General features: G+C 50.4%; 1 protein-coding gene across 2 annotated transcripts; it reads right to left on the reverse strand.

Annotated features, from left to right (window-relative positions):
* Positions 1 to 647: 647 nt before the first annotated feature.
* MYO1A (myosin IA) lies at positions 648 to 21,818 on the reverse strand. Of its 2 annotated transcripts, XM_027106722.1 has the most exons (28): positions 20,689 to 21,818; positions 19,052 to 19,230; positions 18,830 to 18,945; positions 18,472 to 18,566; positions 18,174 to 18,278; positions 17,934 to 17,980; positions 17,734 to 17,797; positions 17,433 to 17,531; positions 15,299 to 15,402; positions 15,036 to 15,183; positions 14,442 to 14,560; positions 14,275 to 14,361; positions 12,858 to 12,923; positions 12,610 to 12,714; positions 10,542 to 10,604; positions 10,135 to 10,335; positions 9,735 to 9,961; positions 9,170 to 9,370; positions 8,813 to 8,906; positions 8,208 to 8,357; positions 8,030 to 8,098; positions 7,511 to 7,585; positions 3,112 to 3,246; positions 2,375 to 2,481; positions 1,854 to 1,986; positions 1,587 to 1,739; positions 1,281 to 1,408; positions 648 to 1,005 (listed from the first exon to the last, which is right to left on the reverse strand). In XM_027106722.1, exons 2-28 carry the CDS (start codon positions 19,163 to 19,165, stop codon positions 879 to 881), a joined length of 3,132 nt encoding a protein of 1,043 aa, XP_026962523.1. In that variant the 5' UTR covers positions 19,166 to 19,230; positions 20,689 to 21,818; the 3' UTR covers positions 648 to 878. The 2 variants fall into 2 exon arrangements, with proteins under 2 accessions (XP_026962523.1, XP_026962524.1); XM_027106723.1 differs by having other exon boundaries at positions 19,052 to 21,818.
* Positions 21,819 to 22,363: the final 545 nt, after the last annotated feature.

Genomic DNA, 22,363 nt, shown 5'->3' on the forward strand with positions numbered 1-22,363 from the left:
AAAGAAATAATGACGATGACACATGGAAAATAAATGAAGACGAGAGAGGTCAGTCATAGGAATGGGGGAGTCCGGGTGGGGGGGCGTGTCCCCCTGTCAAGTGCCACCAGCTGCAGGCCCCAGCTGTGGGGCCGTGATTAGTAAGATAACTGTTGGCAGCAGCCTGGCATCTCTGGCATACGGAAAGGAAAGGGGTGCCAGGGGGCAGGTGTGACAAAACCCAGTGCTGAGCTTGGGGTGGAGGGGGCTATGGAGCCGGGGACCCTGCATTCCCCAGCTCACCTCAGCTCGCATAAGCCCTCCAGCCTTGGGCCTCTTGCCGGGCTGAATCTCCAAAGGATCCCAGTTTCTGCCAAGACAGGGATCCTCACTTCTTCCCTCCAGGGACACACTTAATGAATCAGCTCATTGGCCACCTGCGACCTGAGCCCCGTCCCCGACTGCCCCACCCCCACCCCAGTCTCTCCAAACCCCGCCAGAGCTCAGCCGGTCAAGGAGCCCGGAGACAATTTCCCTTCTTCTTCATTCTTATTATCTGCATTAGCTGGCTCCAAGGAGCCTGAGGAGAGGAAAGGGAGGGGGGCAGAGGGTCTGAGTACAAGCCAGTGAAAAGGTGGGGGAACAGGGACCCACCCACATGACCATACGTTTGCAAAGCCTCTTGTTTTATTAGTGGGCAAAGAGGCTGAGGGCGGGAGGAAGCTAAGTTTGCAGAGAGGATTGGAAAGGATTGGGAGAAGCAAGGTCCTCTTCAAGGGTTCTGCACTCTCTGAGCCCCACCTCCCATCCGAGGGCTCAGGCACGGGAGCCTCCCACGAAGGTGGGTGGGTGGGAGTAGGGCCGGTGCTGGTCCAGGAAGAAGAAACTGCTGCACCTCCTCACTGTACAGTCACCTCCAGGCAACGACTCCCCTTCTTCTTGCAGCTCAGCTTGCCATTCCCACCACCCCCAGGGCCCTGGATGACCTTGACAGCCAAGCTGCTCTCCTTGAACCTCACTGAGAACCTGGAGGGGGAACAGACAGAAAGACAAAGCTAGTGCCCTCATCCCCTCACCCCTACTCCTGTATTTTCATGGTGGCTTCCCCTCCCCTTCTTGAGGCAAGTACATCCCCCCACAAGCCCCCTATGTCAGAAGACTCAAGGCCGCAGAGAACTTGGGTGGCCCTGACCTGACATAGTACGCTTCACTTTCTGACAGGACAAATTTTCCCGGTCACAATGACCGCCAGCTTGGTCATCTGCCCCAAGCCATCCCTCACCCCCAGCTCATGGCCTTACTCCTCAGTCACGGTGACTGGAAGCTGCCTCTGTGTGGCATCCAGCACAGCCCGGTACATCTTGGTCAGCAGTTCAATCACATGCTCGCTGACCAGCAGGAAGTCCCCCTTGGAGCCCACTGACGATATCTTAGGAAGGAGAGAAACAGCAGGGAAGGGATTCATTTTTTTCTCCTCAGGAGCAGCCTGGGAGATATCAAAGGCCCAGAGTGAGAGGTCTGCTCTCCATGGCCTCCAGCTCGCCCCAGCCCTGTGATGCCCACCACCTTCTCCAGTCTGGGGCCCTGCCCCCACCCAGCTCTGATACCTCACTCAGATGCAAGCTAAAAAGCCCATCCTTGAAGCTGGTGACTGACACCCCGGCCACACTGTTTAGTGCCACGACAATCTTGGCCTGGGAATTCTTGGTGTCTGAGATAATCACATGCCCCTTGGTCAGAAGGAGAATTCGAGAGGAAGTCTAGGGACAGAACAGGAAAGGGTGAGGAAGGGTTGTGATGCATCCCCACCCTTCCAGCTACCAGCCGAGGCTCTGGATCAGGCTGGGGGAGGAGTTCAGGATATGGGCCTTCACCTTGCCATTGCCACGGTTGACCTTCATCACAGTCTCAGCCACCAGAACAGGCCCTTCCTCCCTGCCCTTCAGCTTCTGTAGCTTGGGGTTTCCTTGCAGCCCAATGTAGTCACCGTGGAATGGAATAGGGACACTGAGGACACACGGGAGGTACGCAGTGGAGATAAGGTCCTTACCTCCGACCTCCAAGGTCCTTGTACCTCCCCGCCGAGTTCCCATCTTGGTCCTCCCGTGCTCCATCCCCCATCCTCCGCCGTACCCTGTGTCTCAGCGGTTCTCAGAGCACGGTCCAGGACCGACATCAGCATCCCCTAGGACCTTGTTAGAAAGGCAAATTCTTTGGCCCCACCCCAGACCTCCTAAAACAGAAACTCTGAGGAGGGCATGCAGCAACCTGGCTGTTATCCAGTCTGCCAGGTGATTCTGAGGCGCACTAAAGTTTGAGAACCACAGCTCTGTTCCACCTGGGCAATCTTCTCTTTGCTATTGATGAAACTGCACAGGGTCTGGGAGGCACTCACCTCTGGGGGTATGAAGCCTTCTTGCCCTTGAACAGTTCGCTGGCACAGAGCTTCTCCCTTAGGACCTCTACCTGCTTCGGGGACAGCTGATCCCGGAATTTCTTGCACTGTGACAGGGGTGGGGAAGGAGGACACTTCAGAGAGGGCAGGGGCTGGAGGAGCACTGGGGAGGGGAAGGGGGACTGAGGGATGCTGGGTGAGGGGGATGGAAACAGTCAAATACAAGCCCCAGGAGGGCTGTGTGCACACAGCACAGCACAAGGCCTACTCCCAGACAGGTGCTCAAAAGTATTTCTTGAGTAGAAGAACTCTGTGCTAAGTGAAATAAGCCAGACAAAAGGACAAATGTGGCATGAGTTCACTTATATGAGGTACCTAGAATAGTTAAATTCATAGAGACAGAAAGTAGATCACACTTTCTGGGGGCTGAGGAACAGAGGAATGGGGAGTTATTGCTTAATGTGTACAGAGTTTCAGTTTGGGATGATGAAAAATAGTATGGAGACAGATGGCGGTGCTGGTCGCACAACAATGCGAATGTGCTTAATGCCACTGAACTGTTTACTTAAAAATAGTTAAAATGGTAAATTTTATGTATTACCACAATAAAAAAAAAAATTTAAGTGGAAGAGGGAGGCAGAAGAGGAAAATCAGGAGGAGGAGAAAAAAAAAAAAAAAAAGACAAATGAGAGAGGAGTTGCCTGAGCACCAGGAGAGGCTGCCCAGGCCCCGCTCACCTTCCATTGGTAGAAGAGCTTCTGAAGCTCGTGGTTAGCTGTGTTGAAGTACTTGTAAGGGGCAGCTGGCCACCTTTTGTCCAAGACATTGGTAGACGGCAAATCGTTCTTCAGCCCCAGGAGGAATTTCTGTGCCTGGGTTGGGAGCAGGGGGGTTGGGAATGGGATGACGAGAAGACCTCCTGACAGGCAAACTGGCACCCAGATCCCACCACTTTGAGAAAGAAGGCCACCCACAGGGAGAAGCAACAAGTGGAGTTGAGGAGATGGAAGGGAGTCCCCTCCTGATCTCTTTCAATGTGAATGTAGACTTGAGGTTGGGCAGTAAGAGCGTGATCGGGAGATGGAGGGGAGAGAAGGAGTAGTTCCAAGCAGATACCTTCTACACAGGGTGGTGAGGTGGGAGGAGCAATATGAAAACTGGCCTTAATATTTTGCTTCTGTAGCTTCCTATTCTCGAGGCTTATAATTGCCTACAGATGGCTGCCCCACTGTCTGTGTTAGCTATTGGACAGGTGCCAAATCTTCCCTCCTCTCTGCTCAGTCAAGGCCAACACCTCAACCTGGCTTTCAAAGTCCTCTACTCAGAGCCCAACCTCATGTCACAGGGTCCCCTGCATTATCTAATCCTGGCACACCAACCAGACTGGACTCCCTGACTTGCCCTCTGCCCAGCCCATTCATTATCACTCTGTGCCTTAGCTCATGCTGCTCTCAGCTCAACTCTGCCAACCCAGATTCTACCTATCCTTTGAGATGCAGCTCAAAGCCCTCCCAGATTCCCTGGGCCAGTGGTGTCTCTCCTTTCTTTGAAGCCCCATAGCACGTTGTCTATACATTTGTTTTTGTACTACTGTTATTTGCATGGAAATCTCCCTCTTCTACAGGTGAGTCTTTGGGAGTCAGGATGCTAGGTCCTGAGTTTTTTCACCATTCAACATCATTAAGCATCTGTTCTGTGCCTGGCACTGTTCTAGGTATGGGGACACAGCAGTGAACAGAGTAAACAAAGTCTCTTCTCACTGAGTTTACATTCTACTGTGGGTGGAGAAGGAGACAGCCCACAAGCAAATAAACATAGACTGTAGCTTCCAATAATTATATACGCTATGATGCAAAAAAAAGCAGAACAGAGACAGGAATGAGTGGTAGCATATTCCAGACAAGAAGGAAAGCCAGTGCGACTGGGCTAAATTGAGCAAGAGAAGAAAAGATCAGAGAGTAGGTTAGCCAAGGAGAGATCATGAAGGGCCTTGTAGGCTGTGGTAAGGACATTTGGCTTTATGTGGGGTGAAATGGAACACCTTTAGAGGGTCTTAGAGGAAGAGTGACATAAACTGACTTAAGGTTTTACTTTTTAAAATGTAATACAACTTATTTTCTTATTTTGAAATTTTTAAAATTTGAGTGAAAGCTGAAACAACATTGCAATGAACATCTGAATAACATATACTTCTCACCTAAATTCACCAGCTGATAATGTTAACATCTTACCCTATCTTTGTGCTCTTTCTAACACACGCACACATAAATACAAATGCACGTAAGTATATAAATACACGCATATGTACAAATCTTGGCTACTATAGCATCCTAAAGTAGGTTACAGCTATCATGACATTTTCCTCTAAAGCTTAAGCACGCATTGCCCAAGAACCAGGATATTTTCCTACACAATCATGATTCTATCACCATACCTAAGAAAATTAACATTAATTGGACACACTCACCCAACAGTAATGTGTATGCAAATCTCTTCTAATGTCCTTTATAAACTTTAAAAATGTACTCTTTGACTTTGTTTTTATTTTTCCTGATCCAGGATCCAATCAAGTTTCACCCGTGGCATCTGACTGTTTAGTCTCCCCCAATCTAGAACAAGGACTCTTAAGTCTTTATATCTCAGGGAGCACCTAGCACCCTGTTTATTTATGGGATAGAATTACTGAAGGTATAGAAAATGACTTGACCTTGAACACTTCCAAATTTTTGGAATTTTTGTGAAAACTTTCTACTGAGATATTAGGTTAAAAAACTAAAATAGAAAAAGGCAAAACACACAGTACATTGCTGTAACTCTCCAGGAACAATGCAAGCTCTTTGTACCTTCCACTGCAAAGATCTAGTGGGCTTGGTCTCATCACCCTGGAGTCCCCAGTCCTTGGCCTGGTTTGATTTAATTCAATAAACATTCCTTAGCATGTCCCATAATCCCCCATGTTCCAACTGATGTGGAGATTCTGAGGTTTTTCTTTTTTGTTTGTTTTTTTAGATCTAGAAAGTTCTGCTTTTCCCTATGCAGCCCTCCTGCCCACAGGTCTACCCAGAGCCATGGATACCTGGGTTGTCCAGGCCTCTGTGAGTGTGTTGGGAGTGGTGAGGCAGGAAGGGGAGGGGAACAGTCACAGGTGGTGGTTAAAACTAGAGTCAAATAGCTTGTATCCCAGCTCTACCACATACCAGCTATGGAACTCCTACAAGTTATTCAACCTCTCTGGGCCTTAGTTTTTACCAATAAAATGAGGGAAAGAGTATATTTTATTTTTAAAAAACATATACTTTGAATAACAATTTTCTGGGTATGTTTAACTAACCTAGGTAAGAAAACCATGGTGTTTAATTGTAAATAGATTGATATAAGATTGGACCAATACTTGATGTGTACAATTTTAGTATATAGGGTTTTGTGCTTTTAAAAAGAAAAGGTCGGGACTTCCCTGGTGGTGCAGTGGTTAAGAATCCACCTGCCAATGCAGGCGACACGGGTTCGATCCCTGGTCCAGGAAGATCCCACATGCCGTGGAGCAACTAAGCCCGTGCACCACAACTACTGAGCCCGCTTGCCACAGTTATTGAATCCCACAAGCCTGGAGCCCCGTGCTCTGCAACAAGAGAAGCCACCACAATGAGAAGACAGCACACCGCAATGAAGAGTAGCCCCTGCTCGCCACAACTAGAGAAAAGCCCATGTGCAGCGAAGATCCAAAGCAGCCAAAAAAAAAGTTCAATTAATTAATTAATTATAAAATAAAATGAGGGCAATATAAGGGCCTACCTCAGAGGGTTGTTGAAAGCATTAGAGTTAATGCATGTAAAGGGCTTAGCACATAGTAAGTGAGTTATAGGCAAGGCAATGGCAAAATATGGACTAGTCAGAAACACTGGGGCAATCAATGCCCTGTGGTCCCCCATATGCAGACTTCCACAGTGGGTCTGATTTATTGAAATACTGGTTTAAAGGCAACAGCTCCTGTGGTGACATTCAGCAGATGCCTGATGATATACAGGTGAAAGAGAAGGTAGACTAGAGGTCATTCAGGAGATAAGAACAAAATCAGATTACAGGTCTCGGGTGTGCAGCAAGAGAGCACGTACTCTGGTAAGGCAGACACCCTGGAGCCTGCCTGAGGAGAGCCCTGGCGATGGAAGAGGCCTAGGACAATGGAGCTTCCCGGGGGAGGGGGAGGAGGACACAGTGAAGACTCAGGGAGGTGGGAAGAGGCCCAGAGCCCCCCTTCCTCAACTTAGCCAAGGGAACAGAGAGGAGCTCCAATGCATCTCGTGTCTTTACAAGCAAAGTCAGTAAGAGTCCTAACAACCATCAAAAATCAAACCAGCCGAGGTCAGTTCTAATTCACTCCAGCCCTCTGTCCAAGATCTCCCGCTCTTCTCTCTGGTCTTTCCCAAGGTTTCAGTGGAGTGCTGCTCTCCCCCATCTGGTTTCCCTCCAACACTTCTCAGAAGCACTGTTGCTATCGGATGTATGTCTCTGGAAATCACCCCTCTCTGTCCCTGTTTTCCTCTCACTGGAAACTGTCCATAGTTTGAACGTCCAGACCTGCTCTTGGCTTCTTCCTGCCCACCCTGACCCAAGTCCTCCAGAATTAAGGTCCTTCCTGAGATTCGGTTTCAGCCTGGCCTGCTACAGTGTCAGAAGAGATAGAAGGAAGACATGACTCCTCCACCTTCACCCCCAGCCCTAAAATGAATCTCAGGAGGTTGGGTTACTTAACCCTATGTGTGTCCTCTCTCTGCTCTTCAATGAGGCGCAGCCTCTGCAACTGTTGTTAACCACCTAGCCCCAGTCTCTTCTCCAGCCTACTCACCATGGACTAGTTGGTGGGTGTGCTGGGACCCCTTCCTGCCACAAGGTTGCCTGCAGTGTCTATTCATGCCAAAATGTGCTCTGATTCTGCCCCTAGGCCCCTAGGCGCTGGGGCCCTCCCCGTGCAGGCTGCTGCCCCATCCCCTCTGCTCCCAGGGTTTAAGTACATCAGATAGAGGAGGCTCTTGGGAAAAAGCTTTGAGTCACCTCATCTCAAACCCCACATACTTCCTCTTCCCAACCTGTCCCTCCCTCCTCAATGCCCCGTTTCCACCCTCAATCCCCACCACTTACCATGCTCTTGTAGATGAAATCTGACAAGGTGAGGGCAGCCCCTGACCGGAAGTACTTCCGATAATTCTTGCGAGCCTGGCAGGGACATACAAGAAAAGGGCCAAAGTAAAGATAGAGAGTTATACCTGGAAGATAGAAGACAGGCCTAGAAGAGGTTCTACTATTTTTCAACCACACAAAGAACAGAGTAAGGAAAAGAGCTGAGACTATAGCTGGAGGGAGAGAGTAAAGTCAGACAAGCTGGCAGTCAGGAGGACACTCAAAGCAGAAGGCAGAGCTCTGCCGCTAAGTCAGAAACACACCGAAGCATATATTCAGATCTCCCCAAGATGCACCCACACTCCCAGACACACACAGAGCAGACCCAGAAACACACCAAGACACAGACATACCATCACACACAGATGTGTCCTGGGTGAGGGCAGGACCTTCTCTCTGCTACTCTTCCCCACCAGCAGCAGCTGGCATGACCCGGAGGAGCCACGTGAGGGGAGGAAACCCCTCTCCCTTCCCCATTACCTTCCAACCTCTCACAAAAGCCTGGATCAACAATGCTGATGCCTTCATCTTCCCATAGCGTTTCTTTTGCTGTAGAAAACAGTGGGCCTGTCAGAAAAACTCCACCTCCTGAACCACCTCTCCGCTTCCCACTCTCCTATTAGAGTAAGGGGGATAGGATTTTGGGGATGACAGATACCATGTTGCCCCGAAACCAAGAGGAAATGAGGATCTGACTCTTGCGCATCAGTTGGTAGTGGACGCGGCAGCGCCAGCCTCGGTACATCTTCTGTATGAGTGTGGCCAGCTGATGGATTCGTAGGCGCCTCTGATCTTCCAGGTGGAAAAGCTGTGGAGAGGTGGAAGGGGGGCAGAGAGGGGCTCACCTAGGGGAACCCCACGGCACCAAGATTTCCTAGCCAGTGTCTTATTCAATCGTTCCTTAGTCCTCTTATTCATTTATGCATTCATTCATTTAATAAGCAGCTACTGAGCTCTGACTCTTTAGCAGGCATTGTGCTAAGACTTGGAAACTCAGACACCCTGACTCTCAAGGAGTCCTGCTTCAGGCAGAGGCGCTCAGACCAGCAATGCAAGCACACCTAATTCCAGGGCTCAAGGCAGGCAGGGCAGGAACCCAAGAACTCAGTTCCCAGGGATAAAGTCCCTGCAGAGAGGAGACTTCCTCATCCACTATCCATTCCAGGTTCTAGAAGCTCCCGTCACCCAGCCTCTCACTCACGTGGGCTCTCCAACTCTTCCACCTTCCAGCCCCACCAAACACAAGTGCACCCTCCAACTCACAGTCTTGGGGCTTCTGATGAAGATCTTTGTCCTCCCAAAGGCCAGCTCCTCTGAGGACACACTCAGCTCCCCCAGGACCTTCTCGACCCCCTCCCTACAGGAGCAGGTGGGGAAAGCTGCCAAAGGGCATCCCAGGGGAGGGTCCTCTCCCACCTGTCCTCTACCGCCTTCCACCTCAGGAGAAGAGTTCAGAGTTCGGACAGACTTCAGAGCCTCTGAGAAGTGATCATTCAATTCATTTCCCCGAGAAGCCCCTTCACGAGCTTCAGCGATACACATGGCACCACCTGGTCTCTTCCCCCACAGAGGTTCCCTGCACTGCCCTTCCCTTCTCCCCAGTCTCCCACTGAGTCTTACCGGTCTCCACCGTCCCAGCGAGGCCAAGTGCTCCGGCTCAGCAATCGGTACCTTTCCAGGAAGGACCCGTAGGCCTGGCGGTAGGCATAGCCTGCTCGTCGCACCCGCACATTCTCCAGCAGCCCCAGGTACCGAGACTGGACGGCCACCAGCTCCGAGGAGAACTCACCTCGCTTCTGATGCTCATTGGGCTTTATACACCTGGTGGGAGGTAAGGCAAGGCCCGGGCTACAGGAGCTTCACCCTTGCCAGTGTCACCCACCCTGGTCTCTACACCTCTATTCTGTACACATTCCCGTTAGCTGAAAATTTTCAGAGGAAGCAGACACACTGGCCTTCCCAGTTTCACTCACTATAGCATGGTCCCTACTTGACCATGACGCTCTCCCCCTTACAGGACTCTCAGCTCCTCAGCTGGCTCTGTTTTTCATGAGGCAAAGGGATCTGGTATCCTATTCCAGAGACAGCCATCCCCCCACCCCTGCACGGACATGTTCTACCATGCGTGGACCCTGCAAGTGTCATCACAAATGCAGCATGTTCCCCTATGTGCCCAGCATGTCACCTGATGTAGTTGGGTTTCTTGGAATACAGGTTCTTCATGAGAATGGCCACAGAACCCTTGAACTGGACCCCAGCAGTTGGGGGGCGTTTGAGAGACGCCTGCTTTGGATCACCCTCAGGAAACAAGGACCGAAGGAGGGGGTGCTGGGCCTTCCACATGGCCTGGGACAAGTCCCGGAAGAGCAGGTCGTTATTCTTGTCGATGAAGCTGTTCACGTTGTAGGTCACCTGTACAGGAACAGCACTTGGTCTGGACAGCCCACCACATTGTCTGTCGTGCGCGTGGCCCTCCCAGTTTCACTGCGAAGTGTTCCTGGTTCTCACCTCCCCCCAGTGCCTCCCCCATTGCCTTCAGCCTGTGCCCAGACCCTAGTCTTCACCCTCCAGCCCCGTGACATCACCTTGCCCGCATAGTGGCAGATGCGGAAGCAGCTGAGGCCCATGCTGTGGTCATACTGGTGCTGGGCATTCTGGGTGACTTTGCTCTCATAGTGGCCATGCTTGGAGAAGATCTGGTTCAGCTTTGCTAGGAAGGTGGAGTCACTGACCACCCCAGGCCGCAGGCACTCCTCGTCCAGCATGGCCAGGATGCCTCGTTGATTCTGGCCAGGGGAACACGATCAGCCCAACCTAGACCTGGTCCTTCAAGACGTCCACATCCTCACTGCCGCCCCTCTGCCCCCTCATCCTTTGCCCCCTTTACCATCCTTATCAAGTGGGGTGGGGGAGGAGGGGAGAGAGAGACAGGGGAAGGGTGTTCAGGCAGTGTGGAGGGGGAGGTCCCAGAGATGAGAGAAGGATAACTTACATCCTCAATGAGGTTACAGATAATGCCATTATCAAAGTAGTCCACCTTCACCCACGGTATGCCCTGGCAACAGGAGATGACAAATTACACGGAGCAGGTCCAAGACAAGTCTCCAACGGTCTCACCAGAACCAGGCCCCCTTTCAACCACCCCACAAAGGACCATCAGAAAGCCCTATAGTTCAGAGGGGTCCTTGGTGTGGTTTCTATCACATCCTCATCCCTCCAAGGTTGATGGAGAATTTGTGGGGTGGGTGGGCAGACGTGTGGGAAGACCCAGAGCAGTTGTGAGAGAGGGTGAGACAGTGCAGAAAGCCATGTAGGTGCTGTAGGTTGGAGAAGGAAGTGGAATATGTTGGGTGAAGACTGGGATAGGGATTACCCCACTGTGGGAGTGGGGAAGGGTCCTTGAGTATGTAGAAGAGCAAATGGCCATACTGTTCTGGCAACAAGCTATGGAACCAAAGCACATAGGTGAGTTTATCATAAAACAACAAAGCTAATTTGATACATCTTCAAAGACCTTCATCAGTGATTCCCAAACTCAAGTGTGCATCACAGTCACCTGGAGGGTTTGTTAAAATACAGATGGCTGGGCCCCACCCCCAGGTTCTGATTCAGCAGGTCTGGGACAGGGCCTGGGAATCTGTCTTTCCAACATGTTCCCAGGGGACACTGCTGCTGCTGGTCCAGGACCACACTTTCAGAACAACTGATCTACATGATACTTTGGGGCTGTATAATTTGTTTTTTAAAAAGCAAGAATGGTATAGAAGCAAAAGACCCATAAGACCATGCATCTCTAATTTAGAGCTTTGCTGGGTAACAGGCCTATAGACAGGAGAGCTCTGGACCAGCCAAGGGCCAGACCTCCCAGGCTCAGGCCATTCCCAGGTGTGGTTGGGGAACACGAGCTTTTCTCTTCCTGCTCCGTCACAGGTCTTTAGGGAATGCAGAGTGGAATTAAGTAAAGTTGCCCGCCCACTTCATCCCCAAAATACCTCCCCAACTGGCTAAATGAACAATCCTATGCAGCTATAGAAAAGCATCTTTATGTACTGATACAGAAAGGTCTCTTGTTAACTGGTGAAAGCAAGATGCAGAACAGAGTGTATTCATTGCCACTTGAATAAATTTTGAGGGGAAATATATTTACAGATTTTTTTGATTACACATAAAAGACGTCTGGAAGGAGGCCGACTTCAGTTGCCTCTAGATGCGGGGGGAGAACTAGGAAGCTGGGATGGGGTGGGAGGGAGACCTTTCTTTATACACCTTTTTAAGCTTTTTGAATCTTGAAGCATGGGAATGTATATCTATTTGCTAATTTAAAATTTTAAAGTAAAAACATACAAAACTAAAAAAACTTTTAGTTGTGACCACATTGCCTGAAATTCTGCCACAGCAGGTTCCTGAGGGCTCACAGGGAACATCCCTGAGAGGGTTTTGATGAGTGAGACTCAGCCATTCACACTTTGGAGTGAATTAGCTCAAACAGAGAGCTTTTCTAACACTTGGCCATAGGAAACTGGGGGGGTGGGCGGGGGGGTGCGGTTTTCGCTGACCAGGGGAAGGAGTGTGGAAACTTTGAGCCACGGGGCATTTCTGGTGAGAAAGTCTGGGTGCTACAAGAGGGGACGGCAACATCAGTCCAGCCCAGAGGAGACAAAAGATTCTGAGACGTCAGAGAAGGGCACCGAAAGGGATGTGGTAGGGTGCCAAGCCCAGGAGAAATGCCCCTTCTAGATTCGGCTCATAGCCTGCCCTGGGCCAAGCACAGCTGTCACTTCACTCTTGTCAGCCCTCTCCCCCACCCCTACCCACCCCAACACCCTTCCATCAATCTGCTCCCTTCCTCTCCTGGCCTGGAGGGCAGGATGGGGAACTGGGGGTGGAAAGCAGAGAATTAGGGCTTCTTGGTAATGCTGGAATATTCAGCTGTGCAAGGGAAACCTTCTGTCCTTAGTGTTCTCATCTGGGGACAACTGAGAGGAAGCTGTGATGAAGGAGAAAGATCTGGCATACGTAGAAGTCATCTGAGAGAGGGGAAGCAGGAAGTCCTCGTTTACCTCTCTCTTATATTCCTCTTGCTCCTCTTTCAGCGTTATCTCTATGAACACCTGCTGTAGCTTCTCATTGCAGTAGTTGATCACAAATTGCTCAAAGCTATTATCCTGTGGTGGGTACACAGGTTAGAGAGTGAGACCAAGACACTTCCTCTGTCTCAGCCCTACCTCCCCTCTCTCACACCCCCCTTGGAGCCTGGCGCTCCTAACCCTCAGGAAGCAGGGTGCTGAGGTTGCTGAAGCTCTCTCACCTCTAATATTTCAAAGCCATAGATATCCAGGACCCCCATGACCTTCCTTTTCTCCCCAGTGCCCACCTGAAGAGGAGGAAAAGATAAATCTGAGGACCGGCCCTCTACACACCAGGCCAGGCCCCTCTGGGATGGGTGTGAGCAAAGCAGGGAGCAAACAGAACTTGGGTGAGCCTGACCAAGCTGGCAAGGAATTGGTGTAATTTTACTCTCCCTCTTCCTCTATAGGCTGAAGGACAAGCAAAGAGGGAGGAAAGGAGGAAAAGGAAGATGTAATAGATTCCAGGAAAATGCTCCCATGGTACAAAGTAGAAAGACGTTAAAATCTTCTCGGGAAAATAACCATCCCTTATATTTGTAGAGCATTTTACAAAAAATCCTATGATCTTATTTCATTAATCCATCTATCCCTATAAGGTGTGATTATTCCCATTCTATAGATGAAAAAAAATCGAACTTCAAAAGAGCTAAGCATTTACCCAAATCTAGATTCAAATCCTATTATTACCCTGCTGCCTTCTGGTAACAGATTCTAAATTGATAGCACTTTCACATACGAATTTTTAAATAATAGCTCTATTTTGACCGAATTTGCACACCATAAAATTTACCCTTTAAAAGTATACAATTCAGTGGGATTTTTTTTTCAGTATATTCAAAAGGTATACAACCACCACCACTAAATTCCAGAGCATTTTCACCATCCCCAGATGAAATCTTATACATGTAACCCATTAGCAGTCACTCCCTATTCCCCTGCCAACTGCTGACCTGCTTCCCATCCCGATGGATTGCTTACTCTGGACATTTCATATAAATGGAACCATACAAAATGTGACCTTTTGTGTCTGGCTTCTTTCACTCAACATCTTTCCAAGGTTCATCCACGCTGAGCATGTATGAGCACTTCGTGCCTTTTAATGGCCAAATAATATCCCACTGTACGGATATACCACATTTTGTTTATCCATTCATTAGTTGATGTACACTGGGGCTGTTTCCACTTCTTGGCTATTATGAATAATGCCTCTATGAACATTTATGCACAGGTTTTTATGTGGACATCTGTTTTCAGTTCTTTTGGATATATACTTAGGAGTAGAATTGCTGGGTTATATGGTAACCACGTACACAATTTCATCTGATCCTCACTAAATCCTGCGAAACAAGTAGGCATTAGTGTGTCTCATTTCCCAAATCGGGAAACTGAGGTTCAGAATCTCTGTGAAACTGAAAGACCACACAGTTGGTAAGTAGGGAACCCAAATAGATGAACTCAAAAAAACAGAGATGTTTCCAAAACACTACATTATCGTAAATAAATAAATACACCCTATCCTCCTTACTCTGTTCATCTCAGAACCCAAGGCATGGGGCGGGCAGAGGAGAGTGCTGAGGGAGGAGGGCAGTCTCTCACCTGAATACTCTCATTGATTCGATTCACCAGCCAGGTGAAAAGGCGGCTGTAGACGTTCTTAGCCAGAGCATCCCGAGCGTACTGAGCCTGCAGGGCAGTGCCAACTGGTTAGTGTGGCAGCCACAGAACAGACTCAAAACTCAGCCTCCTCCCACAGGGCCCCTCACCTGGACGACATTCAGTGCAGTGACCACTTTTTCTTTGCCCGTTTCCATGGTCCTTGAGCACAAAGCTCTCTCTAGTTCCACTGAATTCAAACCCACCATTTCCCCAATCTCTTGAATACCTGGAGTGATGAGGAAATACAACATGGCCTGAGAGAGGGCTTGCTCCCAGGGGAGGGAGGGAGGGCTGAAAAGTGGAACTGCTGAGAGCCTGCTGTTCCTGGGTCTTACTGGGAAAGTCCTTACAGCCAATCCAGAACATGGCTCTGGAGGAATCTCTGGGGAGGAGGAGGAAAGGGAGATCTTGACGCTTTGCATGCATTATCTCCTTTAATATGAGAATCTCCTGAAATGAGTGTAATTGTCCCCATTTCTGCAAAGAATCCACTGAGACTCAGAGAGGTCCCAGAACCTAGGTCTACCAAACATCAAAACCTCATTCCAATATGCCTCACAGGGAGTTCTGAATGAGTATGTTTGGGGAAGAACTCCTGAGCGGGCAGAGGGGGACTGAATCAGAGTGAGGTCTATTATGCTGGAGATGGTGGAAGAACAGAAATTGTAGCAGGAGATTCAGGGAGCTGGTTGGGTGCAGACCTCTCCCATCACGGATGCCACTTGCTGGTACCCCATTGGCCTGGAACTCGTCTGCCAGTTCCACATTCCCCAGCTTCAACACCAGGGCCACCACCTCTAGCACCTGCCGAATCTCCTCCTTGGAGAACCCAATCACAGTCATCGCACTCTTGGAGAGAAAGGAGAAGTCCAAAGTTGAACTGCGGTGCCAGTCTTACACCTCCCTTCTCAAAGCCAGAGCCTGGGCTCAGGGCATGGCCTAATGGCCCATCCCAGGTACTCACCTGGAGGGCCTTGAAGTTGGCAGTGTCGTCCATGCCATCCACCCTGGATGCCCCCGGGTTCAGGTAGGCATAGCCATTTGTGTCCCGCTCAAGCTTCAGGGCCTCTGGGAGGGCCAGCATGAGGGAAGAGGGTCAGTACACATGCTTTCTGGAGTCCTCCAGCCTTGACCCTCACGGTCCTTGTCCTAGGTTGGTTCATTCATTTATTCAGAGGAGCCGTTTTTGTTTTAGGTTCTTCCCCTGCCTCTTTTGTTTTGGGATCACTAATTCCTGTGATGATCGACTACGTTTTCAAGTGGTATTTAGCGTTTGGGTGTTCATAATTGTTGAGGTTTTCCCCAACTTTTATGAAAGAAAAGCCTCATTCTACTCTTTTCCCCACCCTCAGGGTTCCAAACAATAAAAACAAACAAGAAACCTCTCCGTCCTGCTCAGTTCTCAATGGTTCTCGGAGGATGAAGGCGAGGAAAGAAGGGGGAGCACACATCTGCCACCCACCCCCAGCCTCGAGGCCTCACCCTAGGCCCATGTTGGCGCACCCATTATTTGTTCACAAAGCACCAACCAAGTGACAGATACTATGTTCCCCAACCCTGACTCCCTTCGGGAAGGTTTTCTCTGCGCGTAGCTGAGCCAAATGGCCCTCTTGGGTTCCCCCATTGTGCATCTCTACCCCAGACCACATCACATGGGCTGGGCTTTGGGGTTTTTTCTGTCCCTCCTACAAATGAACAACTTGTGTGTTGGGACTGTGTTTTTCATCTTCATATTCTGTGTGCCTGGCTGGCATGCAGGAACTTTTTCCTTTTTAATAAATGAATCAAGGGAATGGTCAAAGCCGTTCACCTGAGATGGGAAGGAATGGGTTAATCATGGAGCTTGAAGGGTATCAGTTATCTGTTATTCAAATGATCTGAGAATCAGGGAGTGACCCTCAAACTAGAGTTTAATGGCAGTTTCCCCTGAGACACAAATTTTGAAATAAGAGCCTGCTAAAGAGGGGTGTCTGGAAGGAGAATGAGTCAGAAAGGCCCTGGGATGATGACACCAGGGAGGGAGGCCCCACCCAGACTCAACTTAAATCAGTGAGTGAGAATCAGCCAGAGCGCAACTCTAGTACCTATGATTCAGAAAAACAGAATACAGTCAAGACAATTAAGCCAGGAGGGAGGATGAGACCTGTGGGGGCTCTTGAACCATAGAGATCTCCAGGAGGGGGAAAGGAGACAGGCACAAGTCCAGCATAGAATAACCACAAACCAAAGGGATAGGTTCTTGGAGGCCAAGACACCCACAGTGCCCACAGTTAGAGGGGGGATTGAGAGGGGAAACTCTGGCAGGGCTTTAAGTCCCATCAGACCCTGCAGTAATGCCCATCCCGAGCCACCTCAGGCCCATCCAGCATCCAGGCTGAGATGGTCTCTTCCCCAAGACGACGTAAGGTGCTCCATGCCTTCTGCCCCTCTAGCTAGCTGCAGAGCCTATTGGCACTGATCACACTGTATTGTGATGTAGCTGTTCATGCATCTGCCATCCCTAGAAGACTCTAAGTGCTTCGAGGACAAGGTCTCTTACTCACCCCTGCACCCCTAGAAGCTAGCACAACGTTCAAGCATAGCAGGTGTTCAAGAGGTGTTTGATGAGTGGTTGAGTGGAACCTCCACAGAACTACCTAAGAAGAGAAAACCAAGGACAAGGCCCTGGGCGAGGCAGACGCACACCCAGGACAACTTCAGCTAGAGCTCATTGAAAGTTCTTGAACACTTGTAACCTCCTGCCTGCTTTCCTGCTGAGCTACGGATAAAGTCCCTTAAATTGAAGATAGGAGAGATGGTAGATGGAAATAAGTGTTCCATTTTTGAAGCCAGCTTGGGGAAAGAGGAATCCAGACAAGACAGAGAGATAAGAGCAGGGAAGAGGTAAGAAGGCTTATTCCTAGCAATAAAACCCCAGAAATGGAAGAGAACACAGAGGTCAAGGGATTTGTTCCCAGCAATGGGTGGATGAGATTCAGGGTGGGGACTGCCCTGAGATTCAAGGGAAGAGGGCTACAGGGATCCAGAGAGGTCCAGGGGTTCTGGGCATTGAATGGAGGCTAGGGATGTTCTGCCATGTGTCGGGGGCAGGCACATACTCAGCAGCTCTGGATCTGCTCCAGCCAGTAGCTGATAGAAGATGTGGAAGTTTCTTTCTCCTTCAAGGTGCTTCACCACGCGGGATTTCTCAAGCAGATCTGGCAGAGAATTTGAAAATCACGTTCTGAGGACCTGGGAGGTACTGCAGCTTCCCTCTAATTCTGCCCTCATCCCTAGCGTTCCTAGTGGTTGGGAAGCCTGGTAGTCTAACATTCCTCCTTCCTACAGCAGCAGATTAGCCAAAAGGAACACCGTGGGGGCAGGTGGGACAGGTGGTAAGCGGGATGGGGAGACACGTACAGTTTGTGATGATGCCACCAAGGGGGGATCCCTTGAAGTCAAACTCAACATCCATGTATTTTCCCTTCAGAGACCAGAGAGAGAGAGAGAGACTTGGCTTCCTCCTCTTCTCGCCACCCTGTCCAGGAGGGATCTGCGCCTTGTTCCTCCCTCTCAAGGCCCCACACCCTCTTGTCCCAGTCCGGGAGATGTTCACTCACAAATCGAGAGGAGTTGTTGTTGCGAATGGTCTTGGCATTGCCAAAAGCTGCGGAGATGAGGGGAGGGGGAATACGATGGCTGAGGCGAGAAGAGGGACTCCAGAGCAGGGGAAGGGGGAAGGCCCTCCAGCCATGAGGTCGATCTCAGGTTTCTCAGGCTGAGCAAGAACAGCGATGTGGGGAACACTGGGGACGGTAGGGTGGGGTGGGGGTGGATCGGGCAGAGACTGGACTTCTCACCCTCCAGCACTGGATTTGACTGAAGCAGTTGTTCCTTCACAGAGTTCACCCGTTCCCCTTCCCCACAGACAGCCGCCACGTAAGTCATCACTAGCTTACTAGCCTCTGCAAGAGAAACCCTCGCGTGAATCCCCACCAATGCCCTTAACCTCCCTCATCCCAGCACCTCACACCACTCAGAGTCAGAAAAAGCCAGGGAGGAATTTCAGGGGGTGGGGGCAGAACTGGGCCTGGCTTGGAAAGAGACAAGGGGGTAGTTCCAGCAGTGACTCCATGGCTTCCCCGCCGGGCGCCTCACCTGTCTTGCCAGCTCCACTCTCGCCCGTGATGAGGATACACTGGTCTTGGTCCTGGTCCCTCAGTGACTGGTATGCCTCATTTGCCAGTGCATAGCTTGTGGGGAGGAAGTGGGTGGTGACTAGTGTGGGACCAGTGCAGGACAACACCTTTCACTCGACCCCCAACCCCCAGACTCATTCGCCCTCCCCACTTGGACCAGACCAAGGCAAGTGACAGGCCCAGGAAGGGGCCTCCAGAGGGCCAAGGGAGGAAGGGGCAGCTGGAGAACCTCCTTCAGGAGGAAGGAAAGAGGAAATTAGGATGTGTCATCATAGCGAGCCGGGGCCCTGTCACCTTTCCTCGGTCCCTCTACTCACACATGGGGCTTCAGCTCGTAGAAGGTATAGTCCCTGTATCTGGCAATGAACTCTGGGCCATAGATGGGCAGCTGTTGGTAGGGATTCACTGAGACCAACACGTTCCCAATGTAGGTCTGGAGCCAGGGAAGATGAAGGGAATGAGCGAGGGTGGGGGTTAGGGGGAGGCACATGAACTCTCTGGCCACACGGCCACAGGCAGGGGCACCCGTAAGCACTCACATAAATCTCCCCGTTCTCATAGCGCAGCTGGAGGTTCTTGATCAGAGACTCCTGCTCCAGGGGTTCCAGGAGCACAAGGTCCTCCACCCCAATGGACCCTTCCAGGAGAGTCATGTCCAGAGGAGCAGCTGATCCTGGGATCAGTTTGTTGATGTCTGCTCAGCTTTAGAGGCCAGTAGCTGTTTGAGGGGAGGAAGGCAGAAGGACCAAGAGAGCTTTCCCCTCCCCCAGTTCTGGCCCTAGAGAGAGCCCCCAACCTGGGAAAGGCCTCTGGGCCAGCCCAAGCTAACAGTGGAGGCTGCAGAAACTCCTGGTGGGAGGCGAGGGAATGCTCTGCTCCCTGAATTAGGGTTGGTGGGGGTGGGACAGGACCACCAGGGTAAAGAAGGCACCCAGTAGGCAGCAGCTGGGGGAGCATCCTTGTGCTTGCAGGGGAGAGGGCTGGGGAGGAAAGGGTAAGCAAACTTCATGCCACAGCCAGGCACCAAAAGCTCCCTCCCTCCTGCACGGAGGCTGAGGCCAGGGTCCAGACTCCCTGACTCTTTGTCCCCCATTCTCCTTCTCAACTCCCCGCCTCTCACAGCCCCCGTTTCAGTCACCCAGCACACCCCATACCCCTTTGAAAAATTGTGCCAGTGTCTTTCCTCCCATCTCTCTGCTACAGTGAGATTCATTTTTTAAATGGGGACTGGAAGAGGTGATGAGCTCAAGGACAGAGATGCAAGTTCCTCCGTAAAAGGCTGGAATACCCCAAAGAAAATGAAAATGAGGTTTGTTTCCCCAAAAGCAAGTAGCTGTCAGGACCTCTGGATGTGCCTACACGTCTGTCCCTATATTTCCATGTCCAGATTTTACACCCATGACCATAAGCTTCTGGCATGGACTTTGCCCCAGAGGGACACACCTAGCTTTTTAGTAGCTGGTGGGAATGGGCAGAGTCAGAGGAGCAGGGGACACTGTGCAGCTCGGCCTCCACGCAGTAGGCATATGGCAGGTGCTCCCTAGAGTGGAAGCCCAGCCCTCCTCAGTCTTTCCTGGGGGACTGAGTAGGCAGGGCGACCTGTGCAGGACGGGACTATTACAATGGTCAACGACACTCCCTAACAGGAATAAAAGAGCCACATCCTCCTGTGCTGCATTGCTGAAACTGACTGGGGGAAGGGAGGGAAGCAGGAAGGGAAGGTGGGGCAAGAAGGGGGCACGGGCTGCCTTCTCCCTTCACTCTGCCTTCCCCAAGCTTCGGGAAAAGGGAGCACCTGTCACTTCCTGTAAAGTCACAACGGAGGGAGCAATAATAATGACTATCGCAACCTTTAGCAATCAGGTAGTATGTACTACGGGCTAGGCAGGCTCTAAACACTTTACATACACTAATTCACTTGATGCTTACAATATCCCCATGAAGTAGATACTATTATCATCCCACATTTTCTAGATTAAACAAAAAAAGTTAAGATTTTAAATAACTTGGCAGGGAAGGGAGAGAAGCAGAAGCAGAGCTGGGAGAAGGCATCTTCTTTGGATTTAGATTTGAAAGAAATGGGAATAAGATTGGTTGGAGGTGGGGGAAGCAGCCCCCACATGGGGCACCCAAAGATGTGAAAAGAGAAGTACAGGCAGGTTAAGGAAGGACTCACCCAATACTGGAACTAGGGTGTAACTTCAGTGTCTCTTGGAGACTGGTGGATGAAATCCCAATTCGACAGGAAGGGGGCATAGGAGTCCCAGGCCCCAAGGCTGGAGAGGTGCCCTCGTTAATGGGAGCTGTCCATGGTGTCAAGGAAGACAGGAGATATTCGACCCTCTTCTTCCCAGCGTCCACGATGCTGACCTTCCTCTGTGCAGCCTCCTCCAGCCAGGGCTCCCTGTGCCAGTCAGGCCAGGCGAGCCCTGAGATGGCTGCTCAGCACAAAGTCCGAGGCTGTTCCTGCTGAGGGTGTGGCTCGCTTAACCCTTCACAGGCCTGCAGCCCCAGAGGGAGACACTCAGTCGCATGAGAAAGCCCCCTCTAGGTAGGAAGGGGTATCTGGCTAGCCTTAGCTGAGGGGTTCAAGCAGAGTTCTTGCTCCATTGCCCCCAAAATTTGGAAATGAGGGCAGAAGGAGCAGACTTTATAGCCAAGGAAAAGCTTTTTCCAAAAGTCAGGAATATTGTCAAAGAGGAAGTTAGGCTGGGGTGTCTTCTAACCAAAGAAGTAGTACCTCCCTCAAACCTACCCTTCCTATCTTGTTCAGAGTCAGGGGGTACTGATGACATTGTTGGAAGAACTAAGCAGACAAAATCCCCAAATTTCTCTCCACTTCCCTCCCCCCATGAATCAGACCCCATCATACAGGTCCAAAGATTAAAGTTAGTGGTAACAACTGACATTTCATTCATTCAGTGAACTCCCACCTATGTCACCTCATTGAATCACACCACCCTGTGAGGTAGGCAGTGCAGACTCACTCCATTAAAAAGGAAAATTAGAGACAAACACCGAGGCTCAGAGAGGTTACACAATGTGCCCCTAGTTCCACAGACGGCACGTGGCAGAACCAGGAACAGAAAAATGCAGCTTCCTGACCCTAAGTTGGCCACAGGTTCCAGCCCAAGTCCTGGTATTTCTCATTTTATTCCTTCTTCTGTGCTAGAATACTGAATAAGACCCTGGGATGCTCTTTCCTGGGCACTATCTCAGCTGGAAATAACTCCCTCCAGTGGACAAGAAGCTTTAAAATCCTATTTCCCAGGGTACCCCCTCATCCACCCAGGAAAATTCCTAAACAGCAGGCTCCCTATGCCCACCCCCCTCCCTCCCAGGCACGCACAAAGAGCAAATTAGGTCATTACACACACTTAGCTGAAGACAGAGACTTGATGCTCCAACTCCCAGCCACAGCTGCTTGGTTCAAGGTCCAAACTCTATTGCTCTCACAGAAGCACTCTGCATAAACCTGGCCCATCAGCAATTCCATTACCAACCTGCCCTTACATAAATTATTGATCTACTAAATATATATATATTTGAAGGGGGTAAAAAGCAAGAGGCAAGAGAGAGAGAGAGAAAGCTGAGTGGAAGTGACATCAGAACATAATCCCATGTACAGGGAGAGCAGTATCACAGCAGAGGCAGAAATGACTAAAGTTCCCCTATTTTGCAGTGGAGGAAACATACCTAGAGTGAGAAACCACTTTCCTAGGATCACACCGCTGCAAACCTGGCAGCGCCAGGACCAGAACACAGGTCTCCTGTTCTCCAGGCCAGGAATCTGCAGCTGCCTACAACTGAGGTTCATTTGTGTCCATCCACAGACTCATTTACCAAGTGCC

Source organism: Aethalodelphis obliquidens, unplaced genomic scaffold (assembly GCF_003676395.1).
Source record: "Aethalodelphis obliquidens isolate GAN/ISIS:26980383/991018 unplaced genomic scaffold, ASM367639v1 scaffold8, whole genome shotgun sequence".
Lineage (NCBI taxonomy): Eukaryota > Metazoa > Chordata > Mammalia > Artiodactyla > Delphinidae > Aethalodelphis > Aethalodelphis obliquidens.

Bases quoted from the DNA above. Each gene is read 5' to 3' on its own strand.
- MYO1A (XM_027106722.1), bottom strand. From the start codon at position 19,165: ATGACTCTCCTGGAAGGGTCCATTGGGGTGGAGGACCTTGTGCTCCTG. The intron at 9,371-9,734 runs GTGACATGCTGG...ACCTCCCACCAG, and splicing joins AAGAAACCCAACTACATCAG to GTGTATAAAGCCCAATGAGC. The intron at 8,358-8,812 runs GTGAGTTGGAGG...ACCTCTCCACAG, and splicing joins TCATCAGAAGCCCCAAGACT to CTTTTCCACCTGGAAGATCA.